Source organism: Capra hircus, chromosome 7 (assembly GCF_001704415.2).
Source record: "Capra hircus breed San Clemente chromosome 7, ASM170441v1, whole genome shotgun sequence".
Classification (NCBI taxonomy): Eukaryota; Metazoa; Chordata; class Mammalia; order Artiodactyla; family Bovidae; genus Capra; species Capra hircus.
This window is the reverse complement of record NC_030814.1, coordinates 40,144,598-40,160,262: the sequence shown is the minus strand read 5'-3', so window position 1 is coordinate 40,160,262 and position 15,665 is coordinate 40,144,598. Positions and strand designations below refer to the sequence as shown.

At 40.7% G+C, this 15,665-nt stretch overlaps 1 protein-coding gene across 6 annotated transcripts in view; it reads right to left on the bottom strand.

Annotated features, from left to right (window-relative positions):
* The window catches only part of EBF1 (early B-cell factor 1), a 407,699-nt gene that overhangs the window by 134,142 nt on the left and 257,892 nt on the right, over positions 1-15,665 (bottom strand). For 4 of the 6 annotated variants that reach the window (XM_018050098.1, XM_018050099.1, XM_018050101.1 and 1 more), the window contains exon 8: positions 2,896-3,037. In XM_018050098.1, coding sequence (XP_017905587.1) covers positions 2,896-3,037 — 142 coding nt within the window. The remainder of the gene's footprint in view (positions 1-2,895; positions 3,038-15,665) is intronic. The other 2 variants (XM_018050100.1, XM_018050103.1) reach the window with 1 other exon arrangement.

Here is a 15,665-nt window from a genome sequence, read left to right as displayed (position 1 = left end):
GCAGAGGGAGGGGCTGACGAGGGGGTATGGCTCTGTGAGGCAGTTTCAAATAGGATTGTTTAATAGCAAGTTAAAGTATTACTATACCCTCAAGTCGAATTAGCATCAAAGTCCACTCCCACACAGCATCATGAAGAAGCCCATAGTCACTCTCTGCTGAGTAGGTATTTATGTGTCAGCTTGAAGTGTCTAAATGAGTGGGTGGTTATGTGTGGTTGGTTGATTCATTCTGCAGAGAAGCAGATTTCCACGTTACTGTCATTACTGAGAACCTCCAGGTGTCTGCCTTTTTATTCTGCTGGGTAGAAATGAAGTCAGGTTTTGGTGAGAGGGAGGCCCTCTAGCTGAAGGAGATAGGACACACTCAGGTCCCAGTGATGGTTAACCATGAATACACAGTGAAATGTCATTATTTCTTGAGTAGTATGCTAAGAAGAATATGGTCATTTGTGGACTGGTCACCTGCAGCTGAGGAATAAAATGTTGTCTTTAAAACTTAGAATACAAATGCTAGCCCAACTGAAATATTAATATGTCCACCTAGAAGGGAGAATGCTCCAGCTGGAAGGTAGCTTACAGACATTTTGATCCAGAAATCTCAAACTGTGAGCCTCTGGCTGTCTTCTACCTAAGTGACTTTCTTCCCCTGTCCTACCTTCAGGAGCTAAAACACTTTGTAATTTGCTACCAACAATTAAAAATTGAAAGAGTTTTACTTCTGGTCAGACGGGAACATCTGGCCCACCTGGGCTCTCCCTGCCCTTGATGACAACTGCCCGGGGCCTGGGTCGGCAGAGCATGAACTTGCCCTTCTTCCGCAGTCTCCACCCAGCCAACTTCCCCTCTGTATGTGACCTGCCCCCACCCAAGGCACATTTTTTTTTTTTTTTTACCCCTCAGAGATCATCACCTTCACTTTGCCAAGAAGGCAACAATGGATCCTCAAAGGTAAGCTGACTTGTCCAAGGTCACACAAAGGCTAGAAGTGAAGCTCAGAACTGGTTTAGGTTTCAAGGCTCTTTCTCTACCATGCCATGATGTAAAATAATGTTCCTGACCTCCAGGCCCTAGAGGTGTCCATGCTAGTGAGTTTGTTTTGCACTGGTTTGTGTTGGGGTTTTTTGGTGGAGGGATGATTTGCAAGGTGTCATGTGCTCTCCCACCAGCTTCCCAAGGGCAGGAATGGGAACCTGGGTGTGGTCTGCACATGGAGCACATTTTAGAACTACGGACCCAGGACTGTCAGATACCAAACTGACAGTCAAGTCTGTTCCCAGACAGGACAGTAACTAATGGTCAGAGTTGGAAACAAGACTTTGGCTTTTAAGCCACTGTTGTCCAAATTGTATCCACTGAGTATTTACCTATTTTTTCCTTCTTCCTTTCACCTCAGTATCTCTAATCATACAAAGTCTGAAGTGACTCCAAGGGTATAAAAATAGCAATATTACTATAAAGTGAGGATCCGAATAATTTTAAGTACAAAAATGGAGCTAGGAATGTAATCACGAGCAGGTGTTTCAAATGGCCTCCTGCAAAAAGTAATATCCATCCATCTCAGCACTAATGAAACCATAAAGAAGCAGCTTTTGAAAGATGATGGTTTACTTTAAAAAGACTGTAAAACTGGATGTGGTGTAGAATCCCTTCTAAGAGTGTTCCATCTGGCTAATTAATAAAAAGTACAGATTGTGTCTTCCTTAGGCACAGACACACACACACACACACAAAAGACAGGCAAAAATGGTGACAGTAGTGTGTTTATTAAATTGAGATGCCAGCAGAGAAAGGAGTTTTCTACCCTATGAACTACATCGTGGACAGTTCATGGTCCACCAAAAGATCAGGCAATCCGGTGGTACTTTGTGTGATAGTGTTTTCAAAAGAATTCTGATGACCTAGCAAACTGAAAGTGAAATGGGGAAAATAAGTGAAGAGTTGAATTTGAGGAGGTTGGAGGAAACCTAACACAGTGACTGGTATCCCGTTGAGACTCAGCCACAGTTTTTTGGGTGGATTGATGGATGGATGAAAAATGGATGGATAAATAAAGGATGAATGGAATGGCTGGACAGAGGATGGATGATGATGGATGGATAGATGGGTTGATGAACAGGTGGATGATGAATAGATGGATTCACTATATAAATATACAGGTAACTCAGAAACATTTGGACATATGCTCAGTCCAGCCTCTTGTTCCTTTGAGTGGCATTCAATTTCTTTGTTTCAAATTTTTGTCTGGTTTCCTCTAGTCCTCTCAAAGGTACAACTAACTAGCCATAAAATGAAGACAAATATGATTTCTCCCCACCAAAATCTGCCTATATAGAGCAGGCTGCACCATGTGGTGATGAGGGGTGAGGCATGCACAGGGCACGGAAGGGACATTTAGTTTGGAATTTATATGCAAAAAGAAACACATCCAACCAACACTTTGGAACCTTATCTCCAAATGAAGTAAAATGTATGGTCACAGACACATACCAGTAGGATTGTAAAGAAAGTGAAGTTCATTATACAATCAGGTCAACCACAAACTCAAAATACTCAAAATCTCAAAAAATTCAAAATCAGGATTTTTGTTGCCCTGCTTTGGCCTTTCACTATTTTTAAAATCAAGTGGCAGTTTAAAATAAAGCAGTGGTCCAATCTCCCTCTGTCTCTCCAACATAAGGATGGAAATGTCAGCCATTTCCAGGGTAGGGACCTGTGCAACAAGAAAGCCTGGGCCTCCGAGATATCTTTCTGTATTGAAATATTCAGCATCAATACTGTTCAACAGGACATTTGAAATTTGAAAAGGGGTAGAAAAGATGGTGGAGTTGGAAGAAAGAAACCAAATAAATGCACAGTTAAAGTAGCAATGACAACCAATGAAAATGATTCGCCTACCATGTTCCAGATAAGAGGGCGTACCTTCCGAGGGGTCAAGCCTCCGAGCCCTCCGCCCATGCTTTGAGTTATTATGGACAAACATATTATCAGAGACTGCCAGGACATGGCCATCCACATTGACTGTCGTAGACACCACGACCTAGAGACAGGAGAGAGAAATGAATGAACATTTTAATATAAAAGCACGGAGGGTAATAAACTCAAGTTAAATAAATAACAGCTGGGAGCTGCAGAAAATTGCATAGCTATTTCACATAATAACTGGTGCTTATGCTGTACAAGTCTAACAAGAGGAGCTATTGATGAGTGGGTCTTTGGCATGGAACGCTTTTGATGCAGTTTTAAGTAAAATTGCACAGTTTATAGTTATACAGCAGAAGGTACACTGTTAACCATAATTTTAACAAGAGGATCTTTATTAGCATATTTTTTTTTTACACAAGGGTGGTTGTGTTTCACCTAAATTACCCTTCAGTTTAGACACTGAAGCAGATATCACAGTTGATCATGCAAATAAAAATCTTTTGAATCTTTAAAATATTCCACCACCCCCCCCCCAGCACAGTGTCAGGGTTAAGAGGAGAGAGAAATGAAAAAGAGAGGTTTCAGTGAGAGCTGGGATGCATTTTTCTCTCCTGGGTGTCTTTTTGGGCTTTCTTGTACTTTTTTCTACCCACATTGGTTTAGTTAAGCAGACAGACCAAAGCCCCCCTCACCACCATCACCACCACTACCCAAAAATCTTTGCTAATTAAGAGTCTTAGAGCTGTGTTTCAAGGCCAAAAAAAAAAGAAGTCTTGGCCCAAGGTACAATCAGATACCCTGGCGGTCCCATAAACTGATTGGAGTTTGCCAGAAGGGACCCAGGCAAGGGTGTTTTCTCAGAGAACTTGGACTAAAACAATGAGAAGAAATGACCTACACTTCTCCTTATATTAAATGGGGAAGAGGATTAAAACTGAAACCCATAGAGATATGTTTATTCATGCGACCTCTTACAACCAAATATAATAATTGTCTGTAATTGCAGCTTCAGCGTCCGCCTCATGCTTTGACATGGGAAACAGCAATCAGCCGGCTCCCGTTTAATCCACCTATTATGTTGACTAATTAACTTTGCTCGACAGTTTATTTCTTCCTCCATTATCAGCCCCTGTCAGCCGCAAGCACCCTGCAGCATAGGGGGGACCTCAGGCTCTTTGATTGATCACCGATAGATTGACATGCAGATTAATTTAATTAGAATCACCTCACTTGAGAAATGAAAGACAATGGCAAGAGGGCTAATAGATCTGCTCTCATAATGAGGCGAACCTCCAGAGCCAAGGCTGAGGATTTCTGATTTATTTTTGCTCAATTCCCCAGTTGCTTGGGAAGACTCGCGCTTTAATTGTTCTTGGTTTTGGCGCTTTAATTGTTCTTGGTTTCGAGAGGCATTAGGCCCTGAAGAGGTGAAACGCTTTACAAGGATTGGCACATACTGAGGCCCCAGCTTCTGAGAAGCCTTTTCTCCAAGTTGGGGAAAGGGGACCCTGCCTTCTAGAGTCTTGGGCAATGAATGCTCTGATTTCATCACCTGAGTCGGACAGAGGGGAAAATGCTGGGCCTGGGAACTGTAAGCCCTGCCTGGAAAAGCAACCCCACTCCCAACCCTGTAGACCCCCACCAATGGATGCCACACTTAAAAGTTCCACCGTCTCCACCTCTTTGACCTCACAGCATTCTAGTTCAACACAGCAGATTCCTTGCCCTTTTGCCTCCAAGATGGCAACATAATTTTTCTGTTTTCCTTCTGGGCCCTCCCTTCTGCAGACTCGAGGCCCTTCTCCCCCACATCAAAAGGATCTAGACTTCCTCAGACCCAGAAAGAGGGGTCCCACTCTGGGGTCTCCCAGGGATGACTGCTGGGGGCGCTCCTGTAAGGTCCCCTCCATTCTCCCTTGGGGTCCTCAAGATCCAACCCCAAGCAGGACTCGGACCCACACCTGATTTTAGTTTTCACTCCTATTTTACTAAAATGCAAAGTAAACAATCAAGAGAGTCCATTTAGGGACTCAGGGCCTTCTCCTTAGTCATTGTGATATCCAAAATTCCAGCCAGGGCAAGTCATTCGTGGAAGGACACAGTCAGTTCTAAGCAGCAGTTTGCAAAGTGGTTTTTCTCTTTCTTCATGATTGACCAACCAGATGTGACGGCTGGAGGTTCTGTGTGTGCCTCATCAATTATAGGTTAATTTAGAAGGAAGAGAAGGAGAAAGACTAAGAGGGAGAGAAGAAAATTCTCTATTCTTCTATTTTTGAAAAGTACTATGAGCGGTGGCAGAGTCTATATTATTTAAAGCAACAGAAATTCATTTTCCTTTTTAGTTCAGGAGATGACTTCGTGGGACATTTACAATTATGTAACGGAGCTGGGTCTTTCAAAGAGTTTTTGATTTACTACAAGACCACAATTGAGTGGTCACTGGAGTCGTTAGTTAAAGAAACTATAAACGGAATGACAAACGGTATCTGTTTCCAGCGTCAGGAAATACAGAAAGTGGTTATTCTAGATGTCTGTCTTAAGAAAAAAAAAAGCAATGACAATCCAACATGCACCTGTAAGTCAGACTGCTACAGGCTTAAAATATTCAGTATCGTTTAAAGACACTGTCATCTAATTCCTACACTGAACAAAAACTGAAAACGGTTAGGAAAGAAAACTACACCCCCTATGTCTGTCTTTTCTTGGCAAGAGAGGGATTACCAAGGCCACATGTGTGATAGGATAATTTCCTAGAAAGACCAATTATAACTGGAGAAAGATAATACCAAGAATTCTCATGCCTTTAAGTTTCTAGAAAATAAACACCTTATATGTTCCTCAAAAACTCATAACACTGTACATTTTAACTCCCGTACCCCAAAATAATTTCTCTCATTCCAATTTGAAATGATTAGGATATAGTTAAATAAAATAAATGCTGCAATTAATCCACAGAGCAACTTGTAAAAATACACACACACACACACATACACACACACACACACACACATATAATGCTGAGATGCAAAGGGAGCACTGAAAACTCCTTTAAAAATAAGCCTATACTGGGAGGGAAAAGGGCCTTCACAGTTTAAACACAAGATTAATGAGGTGCTGACATGTTCATGCAGGCAAGGGGACAGGCAAGCCTGCCAAATCTTCAACCTTCCCAAATTTTGTCAACAAAACTCAGCTTGAATTTGGGACAGATAAACATGGAAAATGATTTTACATTTGGACTTGACCATCTCTTCCCTTTTCTACCTTCTTCCTCACTCTGCTGACCCAGGATAAAATGAGGAACAGGTATATTTAGAATTTTATGATATCTGTTATAATTAACATAGTCTAGAATTATACTAATACAGTGGCCACACATTGGGCTATTTAAATTTAAACTAATTAAATAAAATTTAAAATTCCATTGTTCCTGAGTTTCCATAGCCATATTTCAAGTGGTCACTAGTCACATGTGGCTGGAGGCTACTCTACTGGACAAGGCAGTTACAGAACACTGTCATCACTGAAGAATGTTCTTTTGGACGGGGCTGCTGTAGAATGATTTTGAAATAAATTGTTCCAATTTATTTGTGAGGATGCCCAATTTATTTCTCCTGAAATAAGTATTAAGCTTAGGCATGTTTAGGGTTATATATTCTGTATTATCATTGTATTTTGGGGGAAGTAAAACTCTGTCTGGGGAAGGAGCATGGCTTTTTAGTATAGCAATTCAGAGACATGCTGATGAACACTCAGTGTGTTCCATGGCATTTCTGTTTGTGTCCAGTTCTCCAGGTGACAATATTCAGTGTGAGGGAATAAAAAGGCCACAACTATACACAGACTCTGAAGTTTTCAATTTCTTGGCTCATTACAGTGGTTCACAATTTGCTATGTTATATCCTAGATCTAAATAGACCTAAATGTTATTATTTTTACTATCTCCCCAATCTATTTAGAACTAAAATTCAAAACAAAACTTATGACTTTTGACTCTCAAGCCTTCCTAGCTGATGTGCCTTTGGCCATGTAACTTAACCTCTCTAAGCCCCTGTGTCCCTGACTCTCAAATGGAAATGTTAATAGTACCTAACTCATAAGGTTACTGTGAGGCTTACATTATTTAAAGTGGTTAGTATGGTTTCCAGTTCTCATAGAGCAAATGTTAGCAGTGCTAGCAGAGTTGTTGCTTTGTTGGTGATTTCATCAACAAGTTCAAGAACCTGTGCTGGGCTCATAATCTGAAGCACCTTATTTGCTATAAAGAGGACCCAGCATAAATTGTTATTTTCAATACAAGGATACAGAAATTATTTCTTCTACATTCACTTTTTATTAGTTTAACAATGAAATCTTACAAACTTAAAGAACTTCATGTTCATGACTTTTAATTATATAATTTAGACCTCTTGTGAATTGCAAATTTCATGGTTTCTGTACTTTTGCTTTTTATAAACCATCTGCCTATTAGCCTTTTACATTCTAAACTTGAAATGAAATGAAACCTTATTGCTCTGAAATTAGCCTGTAAATTTTTCTGCATTTTATCAATGCAGTATATTTTTCCTAATATGTCATTTTAATGAGGGATTCTCTAGGAATTTTGTTATTGGTTATTATTTCCTTGTTATCATTCTTTAGACTGTCCCTCTCCCCTTCCAATCAAGCAGGAGATCCTGTATGTCCCAACTATATTCTCTCAAACTGATGAAGCATAATCTGTCTCATGAGCAGATTTTCAAACAGACAGGCAGCTAAATTCAGTGATGAGTGGCAGATCACATTAACAAAAGCAGCAGCTCATGTGAAGAAGGGGTTAGGACACAGGCCACCAAAAGTTGAGATCTATACCTTTAAACATTTCTAGGGGGATGATTAAGTTACAAAAATATTTTCAGTGTTTAAATTTAGAATATCTTGGTAAGAAGTACCTCTAAAATATAACATCTTCAGCAACTTAATTTTGAATAACAATTTAAAAATTATAAATCTTTGTTTTTAAGGCTTATATATGATAACTCAGTGTAAAGAAATTAGTGCTAAAGTTGGTCTATTTCACAGCTTCCTTACCTCTGGGTTTAGCTTATTCTATGTTTGCGTTAATTCAGAGCCCTTTATAAAGGTATGAAATGCACTGGCCTGAAGTACATAAAATGAGGCATTCCATGGAATAGCACTCAGCAATCAAAAGGAATAAACTACTGATACATCTGAATGAATCTCCAGAGAATTATGTCAGATGAAAAAAGCCAGTATCAAAAGGCTACATACTGCATATTATGAGCTGAACTGTGTCCCCCTCAAAATGCACATGTTGAAGCGCAAACCCTGGAACTTAAGAACACAACTGTATTTGCAGATGGAGCCTTCGAAGAGGTAATTAAGTTTAAAATGAGGTTATTAAGGTTGGTCTTAATCTAATCTTACTGATATCCTTACAAGGAAAGGAAATTTGGACACACAAGGGTCTTCAGGCAAAGAAAACAGACCATGTGAGGACATAGTGAGAAGGTGGCCATCTGCAAGCCAATGAAACCAAGCCTGCCAACACCTTGATCCAGAACTTCCAGCCTCCAGGATTTTGGAAAACACATTCCAGGCCTGTGGTATTTTGTTACAGCAGTTGTAGCAAACTAGTACACTGCATGATTCTATTTACTACTTCTTGAGATAACAACAATTTAGAAATGAAGAACAGAGAAGTGGTTGGCAGAGACTAGGGGCAGAGGGAAGATGGATGTGGAAGCTACATAAGGCCGGCATCTTTGCAGTGAGGAAAATGTCTAATATCTTGACTGTGGGGTGACAGATACACAGACCTACACATCACAAAATAGTATAGCACTAAAATATACACATGGATGGGTACAAGTAAAACTAGAGACATGTGAATAAGATGAGTGGATTGCATCAATGTTTATATCCTGTATGAATACTGTATGTCATGTCCGACTCTCTGCAACCCCATGGACTGCAGCCCGCCAGGCTCCTCTGTCCATGAAATTCTCCAGGCAAGAATACTGGAGTGGGTTGCCATTCCCTTCTCCAGGGAGTCTTCCTGACCCAGAGATTGAACCTGGGTCTCCTGCATTGCAAGCGAATTTTTACCATCTGAGCAATAGAACAATAGAACAATCTAATACTGGTCAATAATTTTGCAAAATATCACTATATTAGGGGAAACTGAATAAAGGATACACAGGATCCCTCTGAATAATTTTTTACACCTGCATGTGATTTAACCATCATAGTAATTTAAAAATTCGACTAAATAAAAGGCACCAGCAACCAGAATGTCCAACAGATGGATAAATAAACAAACTGGTAATCCACAGAATGGAGGATGATGCAGCACTAAAAAGAAATATGCTATCAAGGCACAAAAAGACACGAAGGAAACGTAAATGCAGATTACTAAATGAAAAAAGCAAACCTGTAAAGACTATATACTTCATCATTCCAACTATATGACATTTTGGAAAAGGGATAACTATGGAGATAGTGGTAAGACCAGTGGTTGCCAGGAGTTTGGGAAGAGGGAAGGAGAGATGAATAGGCAGAGCACAAAGGAACCGGTGGGGGAGGATGGAGATGAAACCATTCTAAACGGCACTGTAATGGTAGACACATACCACGAATCTGTATAAACCCACAGAATGTATAACATGGTGAGTCCTAGTGTAAACTATGGAAATTAATAATAGTATATCAATACTGACACATCAGTTGTAATACATGTATTACACTAATGCAAGATGTTAATAAGGGAAACTGCCTAAGGGATATTAAGGAAATATATGTGAACTCTCTGCGCTTTCCCTTCATTTTACTATAAGCCTAAAACTTCCCTACAAAATAAAGTCTACTAGGTCAAACTTCTACCCTCTGCTTCACCCAGCCCACATTCTACACCCAACCTATCAACTGAACTACCCTTTACAGGCTCCTCCAATGAGTCCCAAGAGACCCAAGAAATCAGCCAATCTAGAGAAGGGGACGACCGAGGATGAGATGGCTGGATGGCATCACAGACTTGATGGATGTGAGTCTGAGTGAACTCTGGGAGATGGTGATGGACAGGAAGGCCTGGCGTGCTGCGATTCATGGGGTCGCAAAGAGTCGGACATGACTGAGCGACTGAACTGAACTGAACTGAGTGGCTCCCAACTACGAGCTTTCTAATGTAGCCCTGGAGACAACCCTGCAGAAAGTGTACCCTGATTCATCCATAGGAAGGATGCACACTATAACATGCAATAACTTGCCTTTGTTGATATGGGATCATATCAGTTCCATATGGAAACACAGTAATCTCATGCACAAGAGAAGCTCGAAATTGGCGGTTTCCATGGCTTTGACTAATTTTAAAATAGAGAGTGTGATTCTTATTCAATAAATGCAATTAAGTTGGAAGATATGTCACCACAAGAGGTTCATAAGAGAAAATGATAAAAGGAGACCTCAGTAGTTATGATACTGCGAATTCATCCAATTCCTCCTTTTTAGTTCAGTTCAGTCGCTCAGTCGTGTCTGACAGCTTGGAAAACTGAGACCCAAGAGGCTTAAAAACTTCAGGGCCACAGGGTGAATTAAGAGCAGAGGCAAAGTTGAAGGGAAACTTCAGACTCTAGGCCCACTTCTGGCCTCTCAATGCATGCTCCCGGCTTAGGTCCTCTTTCCCCTAACTGTCTCTTCCAGTACACATCACTGTCTATCTGACTGACTACACTTTAGGCATTATCTACATAAAAATGGTCTGCAGCAGTTGGGTCTTCATTAACTTTGTCCTTTAAAATCTCCTTGGTTGATATGGAAAGAGATATTCTCTGAAACCAGCTTGATTGCAAGTTTCTATCTGGTTGAAAGATCCCAAATAACTCATTAAAAATTATGGAGGACGCATGAACCTACAGGACGTAACAGAGTGGAACTGCAGGAGTGAGGGATTGAGTAGCTGAATTAAATTCACTCTCTGAGCCTCAAGACAAAAATCTCTCTTCTTTTAACAGTAAGATAAGAACAGACACTTCTGAGTCCTTGGATTCCTGTGCTAAACTAATTTGAACCATTAGAAACTAGACTGAGCTTCTGTCTCCTGAACTGTGACACATTGTAGAAATAAAAACTCATCATTGTTCTGAACCTAGTTTTTCTCTCTGTGGATCAGGATACTTTTGATGCCTTTTAATGTTGTTGTTGGCATTTAACTGGTGCTCCATTTATGCGTTCCCATTGGCCATTTTAAGTAGCAGTGAGCCCAAGTATACATAACTGCCATGCATGCTTTCTGTTTATGGGACCACGGTACAGGGACATGGAAACTGGAAGCAAGAAAATAGCATACAGTCGTCAGTTCAGATCCCGGGCTCAGACAGAGCTGAGTGTGAACCCCGACTCCACCACTCACTAGTCTGTAACCTTAGATAAGTCACTTAATCATCGGAATAGGTGTCAGGCATCATTTTATGTATGGGAGAAGCAGCAGTGACAAAGTGTGTGCCCATCAAGAGCTCAGTCTCTGTCCAGAATAAAAAAGAGTTTTTAGACAATAAACAGATAAACAATGGAAGCAAATTTCAGAAGGTAAAAAGTTCCAGGAAGAAAATAAAATGAGGAAGGGGGTGAAGCCCAGGCAGGAACGACTTTGGAGCAGATGATTAGGAAGGCCTCTCGAAGGAGGTGACATTTTAGCTGAAATCTGACTAATAAGAAGTAACCGGCCATTCAGTGATGTGGCGGAAGAATGTCCAGGGGCACAGGATAGCAAGTGCAAAACTCCTGAGGAAGGAAGGAGTTTAGTACATGTGGTGAAGAAAAATGATGGAAGAGAAAGAAGGCCAATGTGCTCATTTGGAGCAAAGTAAACAGGGGAAAGAGGGTAGAAACACAAATAAAATTATACATGTAAAACACTTAGTACAAGGTCTCACACATAGTAACAGCTCTATAAGTTACAACCTAAAAAGTGGAAGAATATAAGAATACCTCTGGGTTGGCAAGTCTCAGTAAGCACCATGCATCCTCAGATCCAATAACCACTGGGCAACACTGATCAAACCAAACACTTCTATGTCTATCCTTTAATATATTTTACATTTTTTTTCAATAGCAACTGTACTTAATGTAGGAATTTATTTCCCCTAAGTGCAGAGCTACCACTCATCAAATCCTGGTCATAAGGATTCCTTTTCAGTGATGCATATTTTCTGCCAAGGCCCAGCATAAGGCTCATGCCAAGATACATATTTGCCCAATAAGCCGTAATGGTTTAATATATCAGGTTGAAAATCCACCATTTGTATTTACCATGTTATGTGAATTAATCCTGTATTCTGAAACTATCATTAGAGCTGCTTTCAGTATAATTAATCAGCATGGTGCATCTTGAAATTATTCTGTAGGAAGAGAGTGATTGCGGCTCAGGCCCCTAGCATTCTGTTGGTAAAGAATTTAATTGCAAGATGTGCTGTTTGTCAAAACAATATAAGACGGGGGTGGGGAACGGTGGGAGAGAAATAAAAGGGTTGAGAACATTTCCTTCTTTCTTTAACTGCCTTTAAAAGCAGACCAAAACTACAGAGAATGGGCATATATTTTAAGAATCCTCTAATCATACTCTGTGGGCTTCTGAATAAATAAGGATTCTCCAAAATTTATAGAATTCACCGAAGAAGGGGGGAAGGCAGAGGGTTGCCTTTTAATATCATTAACTACGTCATCATTTTTGAAAGACCACACATTTTTGGTGGGAATTTGGGAAGAAAAACCTGGTAGTTTCTCCTCATATTTCTTACCCCACCCCCATTCCAAATGATGAGTAAGCAAAAGAAAATTGTTCATCTCAGATAAACACGAGACAAACATGAATTTTGGGCTTGCTGTTCTCTCTGCTCAGAAAATTCTTCTGGTTCTTCTTAAAATGACTTATTCTTATCCATCAGCTCTGAGCTTAAGAGTCCCTTCCTCGAAACTTTTCCTTGGTCACCTGCTTTTAAAGTATGTTCCCATCCCCCATCCCACACTGGTGTTCTCTCTCATAACACCCTGCTTCATTTTCTTTAAGCAATAATTGAAAATTTTAATGATGTGAAATTATTTATTTGTACACAGTGTAGCAACTGAAGGTCACTGTCCCCCATATTACTATTTTGTCTTCTTGGACAGTACAAGTAGACATTTTCAGGCCTCTCTGTGGTCATACATGGCTGTGTGACAGACTTCTAGCCAGTAGAATGTGGGCAGATTTGACAAGAATCATTTCTAAGATGAGGTTTTTAAGCCCATAAGCCCTTCCATGCACTCTTTACCCTTCAACTGGATGTATGGAGACAATCAGGTTCTAGGGGGTAGTGGAGACTACTTCACATACAACAGCTACTCATCCACCAGAAACACTTGCCTTGTACCATTATGTTAGGGATAAACAACCTTCTGTTGAAGGTGAGCCATTAAATCTTCTTTGGTCTATTTGTTACAGCAGCTAGTATTATCCTAACTAATAGATCCCAACTAGAATTTAAGTTTCATTAGAGTAAACATTCCATCTTTCCTGTTCTTATCACAATATACTCACCACCTACCAGGTCAATAAATACTACTGAGTGCAGGCGTGCATGCATAAACAAGCATATCTTCCATTTATGTTCACATGTAGTTACAGATCTAACATTTATACACAGATACAGATTTACAGCCTGTGGAAAACTTTGTTAAAGCAATAAGATGAATTTGGAAATTTACTTCCCAGTTTTCCAGGTATTACGGTATCTACTGTGATGACAGCTTGTACCCAGTTCTTGTTCCTCCCCTCACCTCCCCGCTCTGCCAGCCCCAACAAGGGAAGCTATTGATAAGGATTTAAATCTTAAGCTTGAATTGTCTAGCTCCCGTCAGTTAAAAACCAGACCCGTGACATGGTTTTAACACAGTCCTTTGACATTAGCATCTTTTTAGTGTCAAGATGAAGAAACAGGCTCATTTAGTCACAGGGAAATTCTCCCTGTCAGGAGAGAGAGCTGTCTCCATCCACCGCCTTCCCTCCTGCTCTCTTTCTCCCATCGTCCCCACACCCACAGAACTGAATGAAGCCTGTATCCACTGTTGTATTTAAGCAAGTTTGTTACCCTAACCACAGCCTGGGGATTTCAAAAGAAAACATCAATTATAAGCTTAAAAATAAAAAGATTGTACCAAATTCTCTACAAGGCTTATTCCATACTGCCTGAAACTATGAATACAGCCGAGCTCTGCAGACAGTGATGAATTTCTCAAAAACGCTAAGGTCATGCTAATTGACATGACCTGTGTAATTAAGCAGTCTCTGTTTACACACCAGAAGCTCAGCTGCTGTGAGGCTGAGTTTGCTTGACAGAATGTCTTTACATGTCAAGAGATCAACAACCTTTCTTATGTCCTCCTCAGTCACCTACACAGGCCCCTGATTGCTGTTCAGAGGAGACGCACTCTGGCCTGGCTGCATGAATATCCGCGGACCTGGGGAACGGGACAAGAGAGAAAGTGGCATCCCTAACAGGTAGGGGGAGCCCCCTGGACAGGCAGGAGGGCGTGCTTTCACTCAGATGTCTCTGGGCCTTGGGTTTTCAGTGTCACTGGGAAAAGCCACATTGAGATGTAAAGAGGAGAAGGGAGTCTTCTCATGCCAACTTGACACTCTCTCACTCCCCTCAGAGGCAACAGTGACATCAAAATATTTGAAACCAGCTTTCCAATTAGCGTACTATGAGAAAAATGAGGAAAATCATATGTTTGCTCATGGGAAACCTTCCACCAGTGCTTCATCTCTGCCAGCCGGCACAGCTGCACAGAAGACTCATCCTCCCCCTTCTGGTTTAGTCCTAAGAGCTGGGAATGTCAATATGATTTCCAAATGAGTGCTCCAAGCCATCAGGGGCGCCTGGATTCAGGCTTCATTTGTTGAAGGGTCTTTCTTGCCCTGAGAACTGGCCAAAACCTCTACCAATTAGGTGAAGCTCAGGCAGCCTTCAGAGCAATAACCTCTTTCTCTACAGTTCACATGAGTAAACACTGACCAGCACTGTGGCTATAATCAGAAACAGTGCTCAAGTTTTTCCCCTTCTGCACAACTCCACATTCTGCTTGACGAGATATATTGGAATCCCAGTGTTCTTTGGGCAGCTGGCATCCTTAGGTTCTATTCAGGGCAAACACCCTTTTGAACACTGTTCTTGACTTCCCTGGGATTCTAATACTATTCACAGGTACCCCCTGGGCTCTCAGATGTAGACAGACCTCCTTACTGCCTCACTACGTATCTGCCTAAAGGCTGTGGACAAGTTCTTTACTGTTGCACCACATTAGAGAACATCTGGGTCAAATCGACTGGGTTGAATCACTGCTTCAGGACTTAGTAGATGTGTGACTTTGGGCAAACTGCTTAACTTTCCTAAACTTCATGTACCTCATTTGTAGAGTGGAAGTAATTCCTATTTGCATGACCCTAATTCCTGTTTGGATGTGTTGCAAAGATAAATATGGTAACTCACATAAAATACTTAGCACAAAACTGCTCACAAAAGTACACCAGCACTGTTAGCTTCATCATCATCATCATTACAGACAATGTCCATAGATGTATATCAAGGTACATACATGGACTCATATATTTTTACATATAAATATGAATGCAGACCCAAATATAAATGGTCATCTCCCTAGCACTTAATATAGTTAGAAATGAACCAAGACAAGGAACACAGGAAGAA